General features: G+C 40.4%; 2 protein-coding genes across 4 annotated transcripts in view; one reads left to right on the top strand and one right to left on the bottom strand.

The window, feature by feature from the left end:
- Positions 1 to 2,666, top strand: part of LOC135213021 (E3 ubiquitin-protein ligase PDZRN3-B-like) — a 127,529-nt gene extending 124,863 nt beyond the window's left edge. For all 3 annotated transcript variants that reach the window (XM_064246828.1, XM_064246830.1, XM_064246829.1), the window contains one exon: positions 970 to 2,666. In XM_064246828.1, the coding sequence (XP_064102898.1) occupies positions 970 to 1,344 (375 nt within the window). In that variant the 3' untranslated portion in view covers positions 1,345 to 2,666. The remainder of the gene's footprint in view (positions 1 to 969) is intronic.
- A 12,128-nt stretch (positions 2,667 to 14,794) lies between these two features.
- Positions 14,795 to 21,647, bottom strand: LOC135213300 (mucin-2-like). Its single transcript, XM_064247280.1, has 3 exons — positions 21,549 to 21,647; positions 18,516 to 18,932; positions 14,795 to 16,558 (listed from the first exon to the last, which is right to left on the bottom strand). The coding sequence occupies exons 1-3, from the start codon at positions 21,645 to 21,647 to the stop codon at positions 14,996 to 14,998; spliced, it is 2,079 nt and encodes a 692-aa protein (XP_064103350.1). The 3' UTR covers positions 14,795 to 14,995.
- Positions 21,648 to 24,453: the final 2,806 nt, after the last annotated feature.

Genomic DNA, 24,453 nt, shown 5'->3' with positions numbered 1-24,453 from the left:
TATGTGATTTGTTGTGCAAGATTTAGAAACTTAGTAACCTATGTTTCTGTGATTTTTAGTATTGTGCTGAGATTGATTTTCTGACAAGTCAGCAGCTTTCGTTCATCTTGATCAGGATGCAATGTAATTTAATGGTACCATTAAAAGTAAACATTTCTCTACACCTGTTTAACAGCAGGCAACATGCGTTATTCCCTTGCCATTACTGCAACTTGAGATTACTGGAATGATTGAATTTCTCACTTTATATAGATAAATTTTGAAGCATGTATTTGTGTTGACATTAATGGTAGAAGTTTGTTGAAGTAAATGCCTGATATGTATCCATGCTAATATTGCTTTTAGTAATAAGAAAATATTTGATTTTATTTGGTAATCAGGACAGTGTAACATTAAATGGGTTCATGTCTTACATTTCTAAGCATCGATTTCATCCAGTTTATATTGACAAAAAACACCACCACTTGTGCTGCATAAGTAGGTTCAAAGCTGGAACTCTGAAGTTCATGAATATGGCCTCAGATTCTGTATATTAACAAAAAGGATTAGTGTACTTTAGTAGCTTTGCATTCTGTATGAATTCCCAGCAGGTGTGCATCTATTCCCTTTCTCAATTATTTGTAGGGACTTCCTACAGGTCTTCATCTTGCTGTTTCCATGTACTACTACACTGCTTTTTTTGCCAAGCAAATAATATATTGGGAAGATGTTAATCATTTCACTTCTTACTTCAAATGTGGTACTTAAAGTGCAAGATTTTGCTGAGTCATGGAACTGGTAGTTGTCACTGTGCTAGATTTTCTGGCATTGCAGTAGCAGGTATTTCATCTTACAGTAATTGCATAAACACCAAATTGTTTACAGTAAATGTCTTTTCCATTGGCACATATCTCTTTGGTGTATCGTCAGCAGTAGTTATCTGATGGCTGCGTAAGTGTCATGCCATTAAAAGTGGACCTTTTATTACAGTTGGGTCGTTACTGGAGTCGAGAGGAGCGTAAACGTCACTTGGAAAAAGAGCGCGAGCGGAGGCGGCGTCACGAGTTGCTCAGACGCCAACATCAGCAACAAGTTCCACACACTGGGGAGGAACCTCCTCCAGCACTTAGGACTTGCACACTGGAGAATGGTGTCCATCAAGCCCTTTGGAGGGATCACTCTATGAGAAGGAAGACTTCTACAGCAGAAAGTAGCCACAGAAAAAATTCATCTCTCTCTTCTCGGAAGAGAGATGATGAAGCTCATCATGGGATGAGGAACCCTGCTCACCCCGCCAATCCCCCTCTCCCTCATCAAGCAAACCAGCAGATAGCAAAAGGCCTCCTTTCAGTCACCACAGTCTGAAATGACTGATAAACTTGCTCTTAGCAGACCTCTAATAAAAGACTAAACACTATCTCATAGATGCGACTCCCACCATTGTCAGCCCACTGCCGCACAGTGATTATCATTGATCATAATCATTGTTGACATATGTGATTTAATCCGTTTGACGCTAGTATGACGTGGTTGCGAGTATCTGCTTTTGTAATTCTTCCATATCATGTCTGTAGCCAGTGTTTCACAATTAGTCTCAAGGTTTATGTTTGTATCAATGAACTACAGTGTATCGTAAAAAATATTCAATATTTTTTTATTATAAAATCTTTAAGATTAATTTCACGTCTTGATGCAGTTATGGAGCTCGGTTTGCTTTTTGTTAATTTGAAATACAAGAATGAATGGTTATCAATTCTCTTTGAACTTATTTACCAAAGATGTAAATGTGATTGTATTATATATGTATATATTTATGTATATGTAGTATATGCGTGTACATATATATAATTACATAGATATGTACATATAAAGAAATTTGCAATAAGTATGATTTACCATTAATCACATAAGTAGTGAATTAGCACAATTTTGGCATGTGTAATTTTCACATAAACATTATTGGAAGTGATAAAAATGCTTTCAGTTGCATGCGCAAGTGAAACATCACATATATCTTATTGCATATTTTTATAGCCAAGAAATATCTTTGTGCATTTATGCCAAATGAACAACATAACTCGATTGATTTCTGCACTGTTCTACGACCACAGAACAGTCTATTTCCGTGAATAATCAGCTTTGCACCAGCGGTGTCTCGAGTGACGCAGGGCAATCATTAATATCTGTGAATCATCCTCTCACACCTACGGTGTCTCAAGTGCATCACGTTTGCTGGAAACGCCACCGACAGCGATTGGATATTATTATGTAGATGTTGTGCATATTTGTATAGACTGCTCATCAGACTCGTCCATTACTTTTATACACTTTTGTGAATGTCACAATCTCTCATCGTTGCTATGATAACTCTTAGTCAGCTGCCAGCCAAAATCAAAATTGAACATTTTTATGAGTGATATGATTTATTTCCTATAATTTTGTGGGCTTTAGAAATCCAAACTACATGTATGCAAGATTGAAACATAAACTCGGATATGTCCACTTGTACAAATCCCAAAAAATACCCCTAGTCTTCTTGCTCTTTTTTCCTTTTTTTTATTTCATTCTTAATTTTAACAATTGTGTTCCCGTATTGATGTAAATTTGTGTATAGAGATATAAATGCTTTATATTGAATATGGCTATTCAAAATATGTTATGCTTTAAAATAAAAAAAAAAATATGTATAGATTGATTTTTATTTTCATTGTAATGTATCTGCTAAACCTTGTTAGATGTTTCATGTTAGTTTCAAGAAAATATGTGGTGAGGAGCTTTTTAGCACTTCATTGGTAAATAATGAAATAATAGTGTGGAAATTCTCTTAAGCAATTCGTTTGCATCATTTCTAGAGCAGTGTGTCACAATTTCCATATCATAGATCCTTCATACAATCATATGAAAGTAGCTAAAGTGTATGCCAGAAGATTACTCATGCTTTAACATTTTCATAATGCAAAAAAATAAGTATTTTTCTTTTCTTTCAGTTTCAAGACCATAGTCTTACAAAACAATAGTAAGGAATCTATAGATATATTTACTATAAGATATTCAAATAAGGACATGTACTTTTTTACCAGCGATCAAGATTTTCTCCTTCAGCATTTGCAGGTAATGTCAAAAGTTGCTAGTCTTTAGTAGTGTGAGGTAGGAAATATACAAGGGGAAGCAAAAGTAATTTCCATTGTATACTAAAATCATATAATTTTTTGTAGTTTCAGTTTCTGTTGTCATATATTCTCGGTTTTGTGGTTTGTCTTGTCAATATTAACTCTGCTGAAGCCAGTGGAATAAGCAGTCCCTTGACTTTTTTTACTTCAAAGCTGATGGAAAAGTAAAAAAAATATGGTGCAAGTAATTCAATTTGAAAAATGAATGCCATAATCTCCAAGGAAATATTAAAATAAAATCATCTGGAAATACAAGCAAAAAGGGAATTAAAAAGCTTACAGTAATATATGGATTAGTTCCTCAGGAAGAGAAAGAAGTTGTGGTCAGGGAAATGAATGCAGGGAGAAAGTTCATTGAGCAAATGGATCTTCAAATAAAAAGCAAAAATTTATGATGTTGCTATTTTGAAGTGAATGCAATCTTTCATTGATGTGAGTGCTATATAATAGAAAGTGGTTGAATATAAAGGATAGAAGAGAGGCTGAGCTAAATGATGCAAGAGGAGCAAGTTTTAATGTAAATCAGAGATAGGTTTAGGTTAAGCAAAAATGAAACATTAATACTAATTTCAGAGTGCTTGTGAACTACCAAGTGAGGATAGTAAGTGTAAAGATTTACCGAATGAAAGAGAATGAGTTTGAATTAGAGGATGTTGACATCACAAAGGAACTAGGAGAGAAAGCAATATAAGAAGAGGTTAGGATAGTCATGAGGCGGAGGTAAAGTAGAAAAGTCTGCTAGAAACAGCTGGAGAACCAGCCAAGCAGTCGTGGGGATAAATATACAATATGAAAATCTGAGAAATGAAGAGAAAACACCCAAAGGGTGGAAAGAGTTTTAAATAAATAGAAAATTCACTGTATCAAAATGAAATATACAGGAAAACGATTGCTTGAGCATTCTGTGCAATTTTGGGAAATTGTGCAGGAGGAAAGGCTAAGACAAAGTTAATATCAGAAGGCCCCTACGGGCTTGCATACCTGAGAAAATGAGAGATGCAGTGTTTATAATCAGCAACATTAATGAAAGTCCAAGTGAGAGACAAGATTTTTATAGTATACCAATTATTTGTTGTTCTTTAGCAGTTAGATAGACATTACAAGCAGAGCTTGCCAGAAAGATTGATGTATCCAGTAATGGAAGTAAACTATTAAGACTGTACAAGATCTAGATTGAAGGCAGTATTAAGTATACTTACCAGAGTAATTTAAGATAATGTTGGTGCCCATCAAGGGCAAATTTAAAATGAAGTAAAGGGTTTACATGTCCAGAAAGCATAAGAAGAACAACAGAAGAAGAGATAGGAGGAGTGCCTTAGAAAAGAAAATTTCAGGTTCCTTGGGAACTTACAGGACTTTAATGTTACTAACTGGTGATTAAGGCAAAGTGCATCAATAGCATGAATGGAGCGGACAGAGATTGTGCAACTAATAGTAAGTTATGTTATCCCATAATTTATACATTCAACTTCCCTGCCAGATATATACTTAGCTATAGACTCCGTCGTCTCCGACAGAATTTCAAATTTCGCGGCACACGCTACAGGTAGGTCAGGTGATCTTACCGCCCTGCCCTGGGTGGCAGGACTAGGAACCATCCCCGTTTTCTAATCAGAATTCTTCTGTCGCCCGGACCATCAACATTGTTGTTGTTCCTCTCGATTGGTTTTTCTTTTTTCACCGGCAATTGATCTTCTTGACCGACTTTTGGTGACGTATCTGGATTGTTGGATTGGCATACGCTTTTGTGGACTGTTTTGTGGACTTGATTTTTGGATTTTTTCTTTAAATATGTCTGACTCTGGTATGGTTGTGAGACGTTGTGTGAATGTAGGCTGTAAGGTGAGGTTGCCGAAAGCTTCGGTAGACCCTCACACGGTATGCAAGAGGTGCAGGGAGTATGAATGTTCTTTTACTAATACTTGTAAGGAATGTGAGAACTTGAGTGAGAACGAATGGAAGAATCTAACTAATTATTTAAAAAAGTTAGAAAGAGAAAGAGTGAGGAAGGCTTCTCATAGAAGTTTAAGTAGTTCGAGATCTGAACTAATTCCAAGCTTGGGATCTTCCCCAAGGGTAAGTATTGCTACTTCTCCTTCCATTGCAGCCCCTTCTCCTATTGCAGAACCTGTAGATCCAGCAAAAGAACTTGCAGATCTAAAAGCAGCCTTCAAGTTGATGGAAAACAAAATGGCTGCCATACAAGGTAAGGCTAGTGATTTGTCAGTGGACAGTGATATGAGTGTCCCCAGTGTAGTGGAGGGGGCATCTGGTCGGCTCAGCAACGCTCCTAGGTCTAGACCTCTTCCAAGCTCACATGCCCAGAGGAGAAGGAATGTCGAAAGCCGAAAGGAGGTTGTGGAGAATCCCCACCGATCAGGTGTCCCTTCGGCGGTTTCTGTGACACCCCAGACTGCCAAGGACCGCTATTGTAAAAGCGTCCTACGTGAGTGTTTCTCGTCGTCGGGATCTTCATCACCGAGACGTGATTGGAGAGATTCAGATCGATCTCGGCCTCTCAAGAGGAGTTGGAGGGCTCCGACTATCGACTCGAGCCCTGAAAACTTCCCTGAGGAGTCTCCATCGGGAGTGAAGAAGGCAAGAAGAGCCATTCTTTCAACCAGAGTGAGAAGGAGGCAGGAGGTGGAGGCTATGGACTCCTCCCCTCCTCCTTCCCCTCCTCCCGAAGAGGATAAAGAGGAGGCTACAAAGAGGTTCATGATGGCGATGCAGGAACAGATTTCGTCGTTTGTAGGAGTCCTGTCAAAGGAGCCTCCTAGAGGAAAGACACTTCCCTTCCTATTAAAAGATCCTCCAGACGTATGGAGGTATCTACCTCCAGGATCGATACTCCTACTCGAGGTGAGGTTTCCGGTCCGAACCTGGATGAAACAATCAGACGTCTGGCACCGGCCAGGAGTGAGGAGTCACCCAGGAGGCAGGAGCCAAGAGCCAGGAGTGAGGAGTCAACCAGGAGGCAGGAGCCCAGAGCCAAGAGTGTAGAGGCATCCAGGCAAGAGGCAAGAGCAGGAGCAAGAGCCAGGAGGCAAGAGGCAGGAGGCAGGAGCCAAGAGGCAGGAGCCAGGAGCCAAGAGGCAGGAGTCAGGAGGCAGGAGCCAGGAGTCCGGAGTCAGGAGGCAGGAGTCCGGAGTCAGGAGGCAGGAGTCAGGAGTCAGGAGGCAGGAGTCAGGAGCCAGGAGGCAGGAGTCAGGAGGCAAGAGTCAAGAGCCAGGAGGCAAGAGTCGGGGACTCGTTCCTGGAGGTTATGACTCTTCGCCAAATAGGAGCTCCTCTCCTTCAGAACATAGGAGGTCTTGGAAAGACTCTCCCTCCAAACGTGAACTTTCTCCTTCGTCTGATCGAGGGTTAGACGAGTTTGCTGAGCGACGAACCTCCTGCTAATGAGGGACTTTCTAGTTATAAAGTCTTGGCCTCATTACTACTTCAAGAGTTTGGAGATTCTCTTAGTCCTGCGGGCTCCTCCTTCTCCTCGTTCGCTCTTTTCGAGCTCAGCTACGGCTAAATCGTCGGCCTTTTTAAAAATGAAGCCTGCGATATCAATGAAGAAGGCACTCCATTCTTTAGATTCTTTGGGGATGGACAAGAAGAAGGAGTTAGGAAAGACGGTATTCTGCATGCCTCCTTCCAGATTGCACGAGGGAAGAGAGGTATTTGGTATGGGACAGGCAAGGAGAGACTATGGGTCTTTCTTTACCTGCCTCTGCAGATGCCGACTTTTCCAATTTAGTGGAGGCCTCTAGACGTCACTCCTTAGGATCGGTCAGAGCGACGTGGAGCACTTCAGAGTTGAACCACTTTCTAAAGGGACTTTTTGTCACTTTAGAGGTGTTCAATTTTCTGGATTGGTCACTCGGAGTTCTGGCCAACAAATCTAAGGATCCGGAGTTTCTGAAAAACCCAGAAATTCTCCATAGCGTCCTGTCCTGCATGGACAAGGCAGTACAGGACGGTTCGGGTGAAGTGGCTTCCCTTTTTGGTGCTGGTCTCCTGAAAAAGAGATCAGTGTATGGATCCCTATTATCGAAAGGGGTTTCTCCGAGCCAGAGGACTGCCTTACTGTTCGCCCCTCTATCAGATCATCTGTTTCCTTCTCAGTTAGTGAAGGATATATCTCGCTCGCTAACTGAGAAGGCGACACAAGACCTACTAACACAAACGTCCAAGAAAGGACGACCGGTAGTGTCGACGGTGAAGAAGGAATCTCGTCCTACTCAGCAGCCCTTTCGTGGAGGTGCAGCGGCTCGTCCCCCTGCCAGAAAGAAGAGCTCTGAAAAGAGAGGAAGGTCTTCATTTAGGCCCTTCAAGAAAGCAAAGTGACTTGTTGCTCCTCCAAGCACCAGTGGGCGCCAGACTCCTGAACTTTGCAGGAGTATGGGCAGAAAGGGGAGCCGACCTTTGGTCAGTGTCGGTCCTGAAGAAGGGATATGTAATCCCCTTCGACAACAGCCCGCCCCTAACATCTACGCCTCGGGAACTGTCAGCGAGGTACAGAGACCCGTTACTGAGAAAGACTCTCCTTCAAATGGTGGAGCAAATGTGGGAAAAAGAGGCCATCGAACTTGTGCAGGATCCACACTCCCCGGGATTTACAATCGCCTTTTTCTAGTACCAAAGGCATCGGGGGGGTGGAGGCCAGTTCTGGACGTAAGCGCTCTGAATCGCTTCGTACAGAAAAAGAAGTTTCGTATGGAAACGTCCGCCTCTGTAATGTCGGCACTTCGTCCAGGAGATTGATGGTCTCTCTGGACCTGCAAGACGCATATTTCCACGTTCCCATTCACCATTTGTCAAAGAAATATCTTCGCTTTGTGATAGGAGACAAGATCTTTCAGTTCAGGGCTCTGTGCTTCGGTCTGTCTACAGCCCCACAAGTATTCACCAACCTGATGGCGAATGTAGCAAGATGGCTTCACCTAGAGGGGATAAACATCTCCCTCTACTTGGACGACTGGCTGATCAGGGCCAAGTCGAAGAGTCAGTGCTTGGAGGACTTAGAAGTAACAAGGAGCATGATAGATTCGCTAGGGTTGCTCGTCAACCTCGAGAAGTCACAACTGATCCCCAGCCAGAACTTGGTCTATCTGGGGATTCAGATGGATTCTCGGGGTTTTCGAGTATATCCTTCGCGAGACAGAATCGCTCGAGGTTTGTCGAGAATCTCGAGCTTCTTAGAGAGAAAGAACAGCTCAGCGAGGGATTACCTGAGCCTTTTAGGGACCCTGTCCTCATTGGAAAAGTTCTTCTCGCTAGGGAGACTTCACCTTCGGCCTCTTCAGTATTTCCTCAAAGAGGTGTGGAGTTGGAAGACGGGTCAACTCTCGGACATCTTCCAACTTCCACAAGAAGTAAAAGATCATCTGAAGTGGTGGATCCCTCAGCTTCAAAAGAACGAAGGCGTATCGCTTGCTCTGCAGAACCCAGACCAAGTGTTGTTTACCGACGCTTCGGAGTCGGGATGGGGAGCGACGCTTGGAGCAAAGGAGGTGTCAGGCACCTGGACAAAGGAACAGGTGTCCTGGCACATCAATTGCAAGGAACTTGTGGCCATACACCTAGCCTTAAAGTTCTTCGAAGAGATAGTCAGAGACGGGGTGATACAGATAAACTCAGACAACACCACGGCTCTGGCTTACATACGCAAGCAAGGAGGCACGCACTCTTTCTCCCTCTATCAGTTGACAAGACACCTGTTAACCTGGACGGAAGAAAGAGGCATAACTCTCCTCACAAGGTTTGTTCAAGGGATCAAGAATGTGAGAGCGGACAGACTGAGCAGGAGAAATCAGGTCCTTCCCACAGAATGGACTCTTCACGAAGAAGTGTGTCGAAGTCTTTGGTCCCTGTGGGGGAGACCTCACATAGACCTGTTTGCGACGTTCCTCTCCAAGAGAATAGAGATCTTTTGCTCTCTAGTAGAAGATCCGAGAGCCTTCGCAATAGACGCGTTTCTCATGGATTGGTCGGGTGTGGACGCATACGCCTTTCCCCCGTTCAAAAACTCCTTGGGGGAAGTGCTCAGGAAGTTCGTAGCTTCGAAGAGCACGAAGTTGACACTCATAGTCCCATTTTGGCCAGCCCAGGAATGGTTCACGGAGGTACTGGAGTGGATAGTGGACTTCCAGATCGCTTCCAAACCAGACAACGATCTACTCAGACAACCCCACTTCGAGAGGTTTCATCACAACCTCCCAGGTCTCGCTCTGACTGCCTTTCGACTATCGAAAGACTTGTCAGAGCGAGAGGCTTTTCTCGCAAGGCTGCGGGCTCTATCGCTAGAGCCCGCAGAGCTTCGACGAGAAGAGTATACCAGTCGAAGTGGGAAGTCTTTAGGAGGTGGTGTAAGGGTCAGAAGCTGTCCTCCTCCTACAGTACCTCTATAGTGAATATTGCCGATTTCCTCCTCTTTCTGAGAGAGGAATCACACCTATCTGTCTCGACAATAAAAGGATACCGAAGCATGCTGTCTTCAGTATTCAGAAATCGAGGCCTGGACATTGCTAACGACAAAGATCTACACGATCTAATTAGATCTTTTGAGACTTCGAAAGCAGCTACTCCTAGAACACCTAGTTGGAATCTAGACGTGGTCCTGAAATTCCTTTCATCGGATAAATTCGAACCTTTACATCTGGCGTCCTTCCGCGACGTCACTAGGAATGCTTGTTCCTGGTGGCTCTCGCTACAGCCAAGAGGACGAGCGAATTACACGCTCTGGATTCCACGGTGGGGTTCAAAGGAGATGCTGCCATCTGTTCTTTCCAGACAATGTTTCTGGCAAAGAACGAAAACCCATCAAAACCTTGGCCCAGAAGTTTTGAGGTAAAAGGCCTATCTAACCTGGTAGGCAGAGAGATAGAGAGATCTCTCTGTCCAGTGAGAGCTCTTAAATACTATTTAGAGAGGAAGAGACAGATGGGAGCTTGTCAACAAGGTCTTTGGTGTGCAGTGAAGAACCCCAAAAGACTCATGTCCAAGAACGCCTTGGCTTTCTTTGTGAGAAGCGTTATTACGGACGCTCACAAGAACTGCTCGGAGGAATCCTTCGGTCTTCTAAAGGTCAAGACGCATGAAGTAAGAGCAGTAGCAACGTCTTTGGCGTTCCAAAAGAATATGTCTCTAAAGAATATCATTGAGACTACATATTGGAGGTGCAATTCAGTGTTTGCATCTCATTATCTGAAGGATGTAAGAGTGACCTATGAGAAGTGCTTCTCGCTAGGTCCTTTTGTATCAGCAGATACAGTACTGGGTCTTGGAGCAAAGACTGATCCTTAATTTTGTGTGTTATCGTACATAAACCCTCTTGTCAGATATGTGCTTGGTTTTCTAGTAGCAAGCTCACTACTGTCGCACGGGAGCAGAGTGTCATTGCTGGTAGGGGATCAAGGGTATGTATGACCAGTAGGGGAGTACAAAATTTTTTTTTTTTTTTTTGTATATTTTGTAATGAAAGTGTAATTATGTTTCGAGTTTTTGGTTGTTTGTGAGGAGTTCGGGGATAACTCCTTACAATCTTAGAACTAACATGGATGTTAGGATCAGGTGATCGGGATCGGTTTTGTGCTCCTTGAACAAGGTGTATTGTCATGTTAGTGGAATAGCACCCAATGACAAAGGCCTTTTAGGCTCTGCCGAGTAAGTGGATAAGACCCCATTGGCAGACCAACAAGAACTCTTAGCCATAGATCATTATCTCGCTGAGGCTCTTGAGGCTAAGCAGACTCCAAGGCAGTTGCCGCGAAGTCTTCAGCCTAATAAGGTAGGAACCAAGGTTTATAAATACCTACAACATATGTTGTTTACCTGTCTATTTCAGTAGTTAGCTGTCTCTTACCCACCACCAATGGGTGCTAATCAGCTAAGTATATATCTGGCAGGGAAGTTGAATGTATAAAAATGATATTGTCATGTTACAATAAAGTTTTATACATACTTACCTGACAGATATATACGATTAATGGCCCACCCAGCCTCCCCGCAGGAGACAGGTGGAAGAGAAGAATTCTGATTAGAAAACGGGGATGGTTCCTAGTCCTGCCACCCAGGGCAGGGCGGGTAGGGAATCACCTGACCTACCTGTAGCGTGTGCCGCGAAATTTGAAATTCTGTCGGAGACGACCGGAGTCTATAGCTAAGTATATATCTGTCAGGTAAGTATGTATAAAACTTTATTGTAACATGACAATATCATTTTAACAGAATAAATATGTATTATATATTTATATAAGGCTTGTACCAATATGCAAGGCAGAGGCAGAGACAGACATGGGTACCAACAGTGTAAATGGAAATCATGTTGTGTTGTAAATATGGAATTGCACCAAGATTCATAGCTGGAGTGTGCTTGAAAATGAGGAATGGGTATGATTTTCAAGGGCAGGAAAACAGACCGAAATATTAATGAGGAAGTAGCAGAGGAAAGACCAGGAAAATAAATGAGAAAGGTCATAGATGAAGAACTGAAGTCAGATGAAAATTCAAGCAAGAAACGTACAATCCAGAAGTCGGAGGAAAGAATTTTTTCCTTAATTTTCAAAATTTCCCTATTATGGGCAAAAGCTAGCCTCTCTCTCTACTCTCTCTCACTAGCTAGCTCTCCTCTCTCTATCTTCTCTCACTATCTCCCCTCGTCTCTCTCTCTCTCTCTCTCTCTCTCTCTCATATTATTACTGAAAGCAGTGTATAGTAAATGAACCTGTAAGCTACCAAAAAAAAAAAAAAAAAAAAAAAAGATCGGTTTGATATTTTGACTTTATCATAGTCATCCATACTAATCTCCGGCTGTTGTTACAGAGAATGTTAAGATGGGATACGCTACTAAATTGTTCCACGTTAGATTGATTTCGTAGTTTGTCTTATGGTTTGTTAAATGGAGGGAATACAGATTATATAGTAGGCCATTTTAGCCTTTGCACTCTGATATTTTTTGTCCAATTGCCAGTTGACTTTTATTTCGCTTGTTAAATGGGAACCACGAGCATGTAATTAGTCTAAGAGGGAATTACAAACTGCCATTTTTTATATGCTATGCTTTTTTGTATATAGCTAGTTATTTGTTGTGTTAAAATCACATTTCCTTTTCTTCTTATTCTTCTTCTTTATTTTAGCAGGAGATCTGGCTTCTTTTACTGGAAATAATTTGTTTTTCTCTCTATTCTGTGGAAGGTTATTTTGCAAGTTAATAACTTACGGCTTGTTCCATATAAATGCTTTTGACTTTTTTATTAATAATATTTTGTACTGCTACGCTCTCTCTCTCCTCTCTCTCTCTCTCTCTCTCTCAGTCTATCTCTCTCTCTCTCTCTCCTCTCTCACTCTCGTCGTCTCTCTCTCCCTCTTCTCTCTCTCTCTCTTTCTCCACTCTTCTCTCAGATAATAGGATTAATGAATTATTTAAGATTCTGAAACTTCCAATAAGAACCCATATTTTTTCAATATTTTTATAACATTCTCTCTCTCTCTCTCTCTCTCTCTCTCTCTCTCTCTCTCTCTCTCTCTCTCTCTCTCTCCTCTCTCTCTCTCTGTGGTAAAAGGATTAATTAATTATTTAAAATTCTGAAGCGTCCAATAAGAACCATACTTTTTTCAATATTTTTATGACATGGACATTTTTTTAGTCAGGCTGAAAAGTAGCAGCTACTTTGTACTTGAATTACATATGTGTAGGCAGCCATTAGATTAATTTTCAGTAAAACTTTACTGAGTAACAAGTGAAAGCCACCAGATTCTAGCAGTGGCGTAATTAGAGTTTGGGGCTCCTGACGCCACGGAAAACTAATAAAAACCGAGTAACTCACCCTACCACCACTCCAGAATCAAGACTACATCTAGTCTAGCGTGCTATTGTTGTTTTTAAGTATACAAAACAATCGCAGTACATTTTACTCCCTAACTTATGCAATCCATTTATGTTCGTGAAAATTTCAAATGTTGAGGAGTATATGGTGCTTCTCGCTTGAGTCTAGATGCATTTATGTTTGGATTCACTTTCACTTTGTTTGGTTTTATTTTATAATTGTCTTTTAGTGTTTTCTCGTTCATATCGTACGTAGCTCCTGCAGAGTAGGAGATTCTTTTAATTTTTTTTTTTATTTGCTTTCTTCTTGTATGGTCGTCACTTCAGGCGGAATTTGGTTGTCGTAGTCTTGGTGCACAGTATACAAATGCTCTCTCGCTGCCTTTCTTTTAACACAAACTTTTCCTGTTTGCTGTAAATACCCGGATCACTCATGACACTTTAGAACTTCTAATGGCATCGTTAAGTATGTCGTTTTTATTAAATAAAAATGGTTGTATTAATGTCCTAGTGAGATTCAATTGTAGCTACATCCTTGACAATTCTCTACCAGTTTGTCAATTTGAGCGTTTTACTATGATTCATTTTGGAGTTCTAGTTGCAAAACAGAATATTATGGTCTTTTATGTAGACATTATAAATCTTAATACTCGTACATCAATTAAAATAATAAATTTGCTGCTGATTTTACCTCATTCATATAGTTTAACATCATGATAAAAAAGTACCAATATGACCCAGATTCTACGTTCATGTTTCTGTATTGTATAAATGGGTTTAACAATCTATCTTTTTGGCGTATGTAAATACGTAAATACATGAAAAATTTCAGTGTACGCAAACAGTATTGTACGTCAGAATATGGGACTAACACTTAGAAATAACTGAGAATAAAACGCTTTTTAAGATATTCATTTTTATTGAACAATTAAGAAAACTTAACAGAAATAAACGTACTACGTGTTCTGAAATATTGTTTATGCCTAACTTATGAAAACAATCTGTGGGAAGGCTAGGTGACTATATTATACACTTGGGCGTTGCCTATTATTTGTCATCAACTAAAGAAAGGAAGATTCAGTTTATCCATTTTAGAGGGATGTGAATAGAGTGTGATGTGGTTAGACCTATACCATACCTGTTTTGATGCATCTTGAAGGGTTCATTCACGGTCAATCATATTTTTAACGATACTAAAACTTAAATGCATTCATAAAGCAAAGACGAGCATGAGCGCTGTGATTCTGTTTTTGATGAAAACTGAAAATGCAGTAACGGAAACATCGGGTGAGGTAATTATTTCGGAAGCGGTGAGCGAGACAAAGATTAGCACCCATGAAAGTGCCTGTCAATTTTACGGCTTTCCCAGAAGTTTAAAATTGCAGCGTCATTTGTGGTTACTTTCTTCAACTGAGAGCTTTCAAAGAATCTTTCATCCAGGTCTTTAGGCTAACAAATTCCCTGGTTATGAATTTTAAGCGACTTTTTCCTTTTTAGGTTGTCTTATTATTGTTGGATTTCCAAAACTTGTTTCCTTATCTAAAGGCAGTTTGTCTTAGAGTGCCGAAGCGTGTCGGTCAGAATTAGATGCAACTGTAATTCTCATTTTCACAGAATTATTCTTTGTAAAAGATAACCTCCAGACTGGGAATAGCTCTTCTTTGCCAGTATGCTGGCGCCCGTTTTTAGCTTGTTTAATTGGTGGGTGGTAGGCTGAGAGTAATCCACGGACATGGTAAACATGAATCAAGCGATATACTATATATATATATATATATATATATATATATATATATATATATATATATATATATATGCGCGTGAGCACATGTATTTTTGCAATTGAACCCTACTTATGCTAAATAAAGGACATTTTAAGACTTGGTTAACCTATCTTTGGTTGCAATACCTTTGATTTCATCTAATGAATACGTCATCTGAGCCTGCATTGCCTCTTTGGCTCACAGAGTAGACTAGATAAAGAACTTAGACGAGTACTGAACACCACTAGAACCCATGATCTGCCTTATCATTTTATTTTGAAAAACTCGAAGAAGGGTGAAAGCTGCTCCGCTCTTGGGGGAAGGGAAGAGGATCGTAATGTTGTGGGGGGTCGCACTGTAGTTGGTGGAGAATTCGTAAAGTATGCTCCCCTGTTGTAGTAATCTGTGGTTCTGACCGGAGTCTGCGTGGTGGCAGATGTTGGTACTTGAGTGTTTTGGGTCGCCGTTGTCGGAAATGTGCTGCTCCTGGGTGTCGTAGTCAGCCTATTGAATTCAAAAAAATTAAATCCATTGTTAAATAAATCATTTTGTGAAAAACCTCGTCCAGAATTACCATTGTTTTGTGAACCACCGTTGTTATTGTTAGCTGGTGGAGGAAGATAGCCAAAACCAGGCGAATTGTTGGAGTTCCCATTGCCACCATTGTTTTGAACTGGTCTTGGAAACTGGAAAGGTGTCCCTCCCCTAGGCGTTGTTGATCTGCTAGACAGAGGTGCTCCTGGTGTGTTCACACTAACTGGTCTGAGTGTGGATGGCGTACCCATATAATATCCTGTGGCAGGTCTTTGGGATGTGGGTGTAGGTATTGTTCGTGTGGGTGTTGTATTTTGACGCGTGGTTGTAGGTGGCCTGTATGTAGTAGTTGTTCTAAATGTGGTAGATGGTGGGCGTCTGGTAGTCGATATTGTGCGTGTGGTTGTAGGTATTGTTCGTGTGGGAGTTGTATTTTGACGTGTAGTTGAAGGTGGCCTATATGTAGTAGTTGTTCTAGATGTGGTAAATGGTGGGCGGCTGGTGGTCGATATTGGGCGTGTGGTTGTTGGTATTGTTCGTGTGGGTGTTGTATTTTGACGCGTGGTTGTAGGTGGCCTGTATGTAGTAGTTGTTCTAAATGTGGTGGATGGTGGGCGTCTGGTAGTCGATATTGGGCGTGTGGTTGTAGGTATTGTTCGTGTGGGAGTTGTATTTTGACGTGTAGTTGTAGGTGGCCTGTATGTAGTTGTTCTAGATGTGGTAAATGGTGGGCGGCTGGTGGTCGATATTGGGCGTGTGGTTGTAGGTATTGTTCGTGTGGGTGTTGTATTTTGACGTGTGGTTGTAGGTGGCCTGTATGTAGTTGTTCTAGATGTGGTAAATGGTGGGCGTCTGGTAGTAGATATTGGGCGTGTGGTTGTCGGTATTGTCCGTGTGATAGCTGTGCTTTGACGTGTAGTTGCATGTGGTCTGTATGTAGAAGTTGACGTTCTAGATAACGTTGTTCCTGATGACGTAATAGGAAAATTTATGTTCTCAGTTACCGACGACGATGGATCGTTGTCAATCGTTCCCGATGATCCGTGGCCGCCCTTGGCATCTGGTCCAAATAAAAAATTGTCAAACATGGGATTTCCCGTAATGCTGGTGAATGTAATCATAGGCCTATATCCAGCGGCGTCTGCGACATAGCGAACAGTCATTAGCTGACGGTTGGGCAGCAGTACGTAGTAGCGCCCTTCCTCTCGGGTTCCATCGCCATTTGCCTCGTGTCCGTAGAAGTTCCCGTACATTGGTTGCTTCACCTCGTAGCCGAAGTTGTATGGCATTGGTCCCTGAGCGGGAAAGAAATTTAAGAGGTAGATGATTGTTGTAAGTTGAGCACCTAAAGTATTCAACCCTTCAAAATTAGCTTTCATTAAGAGAAACCGACTCGAAAATGCAGTAGGTTAGCGATTTCATTTAGCAGCCTTATGGAGGTGTTTCTAGCAGATTGTCTTTTAAGTTTTAATTTTAAAAAAGTAATTTTTACGATGCTTGTAAAAGATATTGTATAAGCATTTTGTAACATGCTCTCTATTAATGAAATGTTTATGCTAGAAAATTATAAATGCCAAGGAAAATTTAATCAGGCTTAATTTCAGCTATTGGAAATAATACGTTTGCTTCGAAGTGTACTTCTCATGGCCTCGTCCTACTATTTGTATTGCATCAAAAAGTAGGTAATCTGTCATTATGTAGAAATTTGAATATTAATATATAACAACATATAACAGTGATTTGAACAGTTAAGTTTACAATAAAAAGGCCCCAAGTTGGTGCCTGGGATGCAAGTACATTGGAGAATTCAGACCTGTCAGATATTTTGCAAGACTGTACTGTTAACTCTTAGGAAAAAGATGAATTGTTTTAAACGAAACTGATACTAGAAATAGTCTTATAAACTGGACATCTCATTGGAACTACCGTAATCCTCATCGCTCAGCTTATTTGAACAACTCTGAGGGAAAATCACTTAGCTAGGTGCTTTGGTGAAGTTTGGAGCCTTATATGCTGTCTGATATGTCCTTTAATGGTTGTCGTAGTTGTTGTTGTTGTTGTCGTCGTCGTCTTGGGTTTGCATTTGATGGAGTCGCTGCTGTGCTCTTGATTTTTGTCGTTTTCAGTCAAAATAAATGTCACTGCAGTTGTTGTGTAGGCTTATAGATTTTTATAAGATTTTTACACGAGTCTGGTAGGAATTGTGTTTCACACTTCTTTCAGTAGATCTTTAGGAAGTCCTTGGATGCTAAATTCTCAGCTCTCTCAGGAAGTAAATTTATTAAGCTGGTAAATAAAACTGCGTAAATGTTTTGCGTCCGTGCTTTCTGACATACTGGGAGGAGGGGCTTGTATTTGGCAATGTGGTTTATCCTTTTCACTCGTCAGCATCTCTCAGTCGTCTTTTCATGGTGGGTTCCCAAGTGATGTCTGTTAATTGTTACCAGTGCTAAGGCGGTCCTCACTTTTGTCTTCTAATTTCCTTTATAGAATTTGGTGACCTTAGCTGTTTCAAGAATATCATATGTCCCCGTCCTTGATCTCTTGAATATCCTTAGGAAGGGAAGACATTCAAATGACTTATTCCCTCCGCTTTCGTTTGAGCATTAAGGCCAGTCCCGTACTACGCTCCTGATTGGCTGTTGATAACCCAATCACAGGGCTGGAAACTCTCAGTCTCTCTCTCGAGAGTTCATATAAGCAGGATGTACGTTCCACCTCTCCTGAGGATACTTTTGAAAGACGTATACCTCAGGAGAGATGGGCCATACATCCTGCCTATATGAAATCTCTCTAGAGACAGAGTTTCCATCCCTGCGTTTGGCTTATCAACAGCCAATCAGGAGCGTCGTAAGGGACTGGCTTAGATATCAGACGCACGGTTGATGTGAATCTACTATAGCATATCAAATACCACCAAAGAACTCTCATTTTCTTCCACAAAAGATATACGTAAAACTCGAAGACGTGGTCGGTCTCATTAGCCAGCCAATTGGCAACAGATGTCTGTCGACCCGTAGAATGCAGAGCCCGCTAATGTTCGGTTACATCATGCACCGTTCTGCGGAATGATTGCAACCCCTCCGTGATTCATTCATTGTCAAAGTGGTCCAGCCGCGAATATGGCAGTTTGTATCGGTCGGTGGGCCTTCTAAGCAAGGCCCCAAGGCTCGATATATCTTCCGGCATGTGGTCATGTCGTCTTGTGGCGTACTAAGATGATTTAGTCAGTCATAGAACCTACGAACTCACGTTCATGTTGGCCGGCTGTTGTCCGTTTTGCAAGCCCGGCTGGCCGTTGATGTTATTGTTGTTGTTGAAGTTTCCGTTGTCCTGGTTGAAATTGTTCCCATTGTTCTGATTGTTGAAATTGTTCCCATTGTTCTGATTGTTGAAATTGTTCCCATTGTTCTGATTGTTGAAATTGTTCCCATTGTTTTGGTTATTAAAATTGTTCCCATTGTTCTGGCTGTTGAAATTGTTCCAATCGTTTTGGTTATTGAAACTGTTCCCATTGTCCTGATTGTTGAAATTGTTCCCATTGTTTTGGTTATTAAAACTATTCCCATTGTTCTGATTGTTGAAATTGTTCCCAATGTTTCCAGGAGACAAATAATTGTACCCATTGCTTGACTGCTGTTGAGCCGTGGACACAGCGCTCAAACAAATCTGTAAGAAAAAAAACACACATTTTAAATATTTAAAGACATTCAAACATAATAGTGTAAATTATTTAAATGCAAATGCCCTATATTTTCCTGAGGTAAATCAGATACTGTAATTGCATAGCTCCTGGTTTGATTAAAAAGTTATGTTGTCATTATAATGTCACCATATGTGGACACTACGTATGTAACTATATTTAAATAGTGTTATTCGATGAATTATGAAGATTAAGGGCGATCCTAATACCAGCATATGGAGTAATTATAAGTTTTTGTTGTGCGTATGTTATTAGATAGAAATCTTCATAGAGTATTACATATTTGCAGCAGATATTTGTTTTTGAGGCTGATGGCTGTTTCTTCTGTTGGTTGCAAACCAGTCATTCAGTTAGAAAATTGTGTAACCTTAGCACCGAATCCAAAGAAACTTAAGTTTTTTAGCCCCTTCCCCTATACTGCTAGATTATGCAATTCTCCTCGTGCTTCTGCGTTCCTTCAAGAAGTACCTTTTAGGTCTAAATATCTTTTTTCCTTATTTTTCCTGTCTCTTTCGGGTCTTGTCTATTAAAGGGCGTTTTATTGTCCGAATTGATGGTCTCTATTGCTAGACGCCGAACCCACATTCGAAACCAAATATTTCGACAAATTATTACTAAGAAAATAATCGACAACTTATTTGAATTCTCTTTCAAAATTAGTGAGCAGAGATATCTGCCACAGTCATTTCGTAACTAGAAGTTCTTGTCGCCGAGTGCGTTCATCTTGCAAATTGCCAAACGAAATTACAAGTTAATTATTCTTTTGCGAGTGTGCCTACGACTTCCGTTCTTTGAGGTGGTAATTTAATTTTTTTTTTCTGCCTGGTTTCCTGACATTACGAGTTAGTTCATTTTTGTACAATAATAGTCTTGTCACCTGCAGTTGTTACCACAAAGATCATTTGCCTTACCGAAATGTTATTCTGTCCCATTCAACGAAGTGTGGTTAACCCACAGAAGAAGATTACGTTGCATCTTCCATGAATATTGATGTTTTCAAACACATGCGCATACAGAGTTGTGAATGCAGGTAGTATTTGCATATTTGCGGTTTCCGGAGATCTTTTTACCAATATTCAGATTCAGAGAGAGAGGCGGGGGGGAGGGGGGGCGGATAGTCTGCCCCAACAAAGTGCATATCTGCTTTTGTTTCTGAATGGTTAGGAAAGCAGGAATCTCATATTAAGCGGATACGCTCTGAAACTAGATAGAAATCAACCCAAAACTATTTGCAACCCCATTTTTTTTATTTCTTGGCAGAGTGAATGGAAAAAATGGTTTATGATCAAGTGTGTTAGTTATCTAATTTTTCAGGATTATTTGAAATAAAAAACAGGTCTTTACACGCTCTCACATAAACATACATAGGCCTAAAGGGAGCGCGTCAAGTCGCTTCCGTCTTCTCGATACAGCTTGAAATATGATAATTTATTTACGTGTAAAAATTTGACGTCTTCAAACCTCGTAAGATTTTAGTGCGAAACAGGGGTTTCCTGTCAAGGCTGCAGACCTTGACAAGTTAGAATTGACAAACTTCAGTTAATTGATTGGTTAATTTTAATGGCTTCTGGGACGCTGTTTTTCAATTAACGTTTTGGAATTGACTGCGCTTCAGTGTAGATGCCCTGCTTTTGGTTTATACCGACAGTGAATGTATGTAATCTTCTCCCTCTTTTTTTGCTTGCTTCATTACTCTCTCTCTCTCTCTCTCTCTCTCTCTCCTCTCTCTCTCTCTCTCTCTCTCTCTCTTTCACACACACACACACATATTTCGTTCCGATAGCCTAGCTAGCTATGTTTTTCAATAAACAGGCCATTATCTTACTATCCCCTTTTCATTTTGAACTGAATCACAGTCAACTATGGACGAATCCAGATTTACATTCACAAGATCTAATTAGTTCCGCAATTCTATTTGCATAAAAAGGATACAGTTAGAATTGCATTTTTTAATTGCATTCGTAAAGACACAGTAAGTCGTGTTGCGGTCCCTTCTAGCATAAGGTGTTACATTTACAAGGAATCCGGAGGTTTTGGCTCCTACACCAAAACGATTTGTGGCTATTTCTTGCAAGCTCTGCGGTTTGGTGTCGTTTGCATTCATAGAATGCTTTGACTTTGATCTGGATAGGCTGGTGGTTCTGTCGTTTCCTGGTTTACTACATAAAACAACAATGAAATAGTGTGAATGGTGTATGACAGAAAAAGTTAATCAATAACAACATCAATGAAATAATGTGTATGGTGTATGATAGAAAAAGTTCATCAATAATGTCTTTGCTGACTACATTCGTGTAATTACAAATATGGCGAATATGCTCTGACTTTGATCTGGATAGTGGTCCTGGCGTTTCCTGGTTTAATGCAGAAAACACCAATGAATTATTGTGTATATTGTATGATACAGAAAGTTCATGAATACCGTCTTTTCTGACTACATTCATGTAATTACAAATATGGCGAATATTTTAATACGTTTGATAAACCGCTAGGCATCCAGCCAACGAAGTTAAATTTGGCTCTGGCCAGTATTGGGATCATTGGATGTAGGGCGACCACGAAGTTCCAGATTTCGTTGGCACTTGAGCTCCTTGATCACCCAAGAGGTGGAGTGTAGGGTGAGTAACCTCATCCCAAGAATATCTTCTGAGAACAGAAAGGGTAGAACTATCTGAGGTCATCCCGGTTGAACATATTCCTTTTTTCTGACGTTCGATCAGTCACGCGTATACAATCAATTTATATGTATCGACCTTTATACATTGTATTTAATACCAGTATATCATTACCACTTGCCACAGTTACTTAAGAAATGTTTATTTATATTCCTAACAGTTTAATCGTAGATGTTAAGAAGTTTTAGCCTATTGTCCGTTACAGATTTAAGACCATAATGGCAGTTACAATCTTCGCCTAACATTGTTTTTCATAAATTTTTCGTTTTGTTTATGTAAAAGTGTTTATATCTTAAGTTTCACTCTTAACCAAATCATTAAGTAAAAGAGGAAGGACTCGTATTCACGTCAGAAGAATCGGTGGAGATATATATGCTATGGTCACTTCACAGGACGAATGAAATCGTTAACAATGAGAAAAACATTCCTTTCTCTCGTATAATTTCCCCTCTGGTCTTGTGACATTTCCTTATGAATTCGGAGTGGACTAATTAGTTCCAACCGCGTAACGTCACTCGAGGCACCGTGAAATATATGAGGAACGTCTTTGTTTACTCGAAGTCTGGCGGGAAAGTTGACAGGCTTCGGTTTGAAAGTGCGAGTGTGGACGTCTCGGGAGAAGGAAGGGACCCTTACGAACTGCCTAACATTATCTGGTTATTTCTTAATACGAGAGACGTCGAAAGCAGTCAGGAAGTGGTTCGGCCATCTTCAAAAAATCGCAACCGCTCTGGCTCAGTTTTGTTGATGAATGATAAACATAGGGGTAAACTCGGTAATTTAACATAGTTGACTTAAAGAACAAATAAACAATGGCGTAAATAAACAAACTTTCGGGAAAATCAGTCGAGTCTCCCTTCCTAAAATGTAAGAAACAAGTTCTCTCTCTTCTCTCTCTCTCTCTCTCTCTCTCTCTCTCTCTCTCTCTCTCTCTTTCTTCAGGAAGAGGTTACCAAGTTACCCGGTCGGACGCGGATTACTAATGATTAGAATGGTGTTTGGATCATACGCCATTTCAAAAAATGATTTAGGAAATAGATCCTTAGACTTCGTTAATTGTCCACAAGAACAAGACTCACAAAAAAGGGATCAAAACTCAGCGATTAAATGACACAATAAAATAATAATTAAACGAAAAGTTACTGATGCTATATAATACTAGAAAAATCGCTCACACACCCATATATTATATATATATATATATATCTATATATTATTTATTATATTTAATTATAATATATATATATATGATATATAATGGGTGTGTGTGTGTGTGTGTGTACTGCAAACTCAATTCAATATTTCCATTTAGGTTGATCATTCTGACTGCATTAACTATGTGTAAAATGCTAAAATATTAACATGGTTAACGCTAACAGGCTCTTTTGAGATGAAGGTGCAAGGAAATGGCTCTTAAGATCTTGCTGAAGATCACATCTGTTCTCACAGTCGTCGCAAGGATTACTGATCTTATGCGAATGGGTTTACTTTCAAAATATTCTGAACCATTTTTTTTGTGATTTACTGTTTAGTTTTTAGGCATATTGCCAGGTTTAGATCGTAGATCAGTTTCAATTATTCATCTTCTGAATTTTATGGCAGAATCCCTGTAGTACACAGTATTCAACGTTCAACTTTCGATTCTGTTTTTAGAACAATGCATTTTTCCCAGATAGATAACACTGGTAACAAATTTTGGGTAACGATCACTACGGTACTTGAGTGTATTTTAAATACCTTATTTTTTATGGAAAAAAAAGAAAACATGAGAATATGCACATTTTCGTGTTTCATAACGTCAGATACCGCCACCTGACACTAATCACAGTCCCGCCTTTTTGTTTAGGGTGTGACGGTGTCATTCATATTTTCGTGTAATCTCCGGAGATCATGGGAACAGGAAGTGTCAAAGATAAACTTTCTCGTTTTTTTTTCCCTTCTCCCTCACGATACCTGACCTGCTGTCAGTAAGGAAGGCACGACGTAAAAGCCAGAAGCTGCTGGTTGTGAATGAATCTTTCATTACTCAAGACCCAAGTTCCAATTTTATATCTTTTATTATTGGGTTTCTTTTCTTTCTTAATTTTTCGCACTATTTTTTAGCATCGATGTACTTCATGCTTCTTTATGTTTCATAGTGATTTGCTACTTTTCCCCGCTGTGCCAACAAGGAATCAGAGGAATTTATTTCTGGTAATAGAAATTCGTTTTTCGATGTGGTTCGGATCCCACAATAAGCTGTAGGTCCCGTCGCTAAGTAACCAATTGGTTCCTAGCCACGTAAAATTATCTAATCCTTCGGACCAGCCCTATAGGAGAGCTGTTAATCAGCTCGGTTGAATGGTAAAACTAAAATATACCTGTTTCTAGAGCATGTTTTTGTGGCTGTGACATCGTTAGCTTAAGCAAGGGTTTAATACAATGTGCCTCTCCATTTTTTAAAGGAATTCGGCCGATTCTTTACTGAGGCTGGGGCGGATGGTAAGGGCTTCAATTTTTTTTTTTTACTACTACAGAGTGGCTCAGCATGACATAATACATTTCGAGTCCTCAGAAAATTAGTAGGCCCAAGATTGACTAAAGACAGATATCAGAATTCACATAGAAGGAAGAACAGTGGAGCCTACCTTGTGAGACGGGTCTAATTTAGAATGAAGAGGCATCGTTGTCTTCTTGTTGCATTCCTGAAGATAATAAAGCCACCGTCCCGTAGAGGTTAGTTCCGTCAGTGGGCCTCACGCGGTGCACTGTAGGCATTACTTAAGGTTCTTTGCAGCGTGCCTTCGGCCCCTATAGCTGCAACCACTTTCGT

This window comes from Macrobrachium nipponense, chromosome 42 (genome assembly GCF_015104395.2).
Source record: "Macrobrachium nipponense isolate FS-2020 chromosome 42, ASM1510439v2, whole genome shotgun sequence".
Lineage (NCBI taxonomy): Eukaryota > Metazoa > Arthropoda > Malacostraca > Decapoda > Palaemonidae > Macrobrachium > Macrobrachium nipponense.
This window is presented reverse-complemented; position numbering and strand designations above follow the sequence as displayed.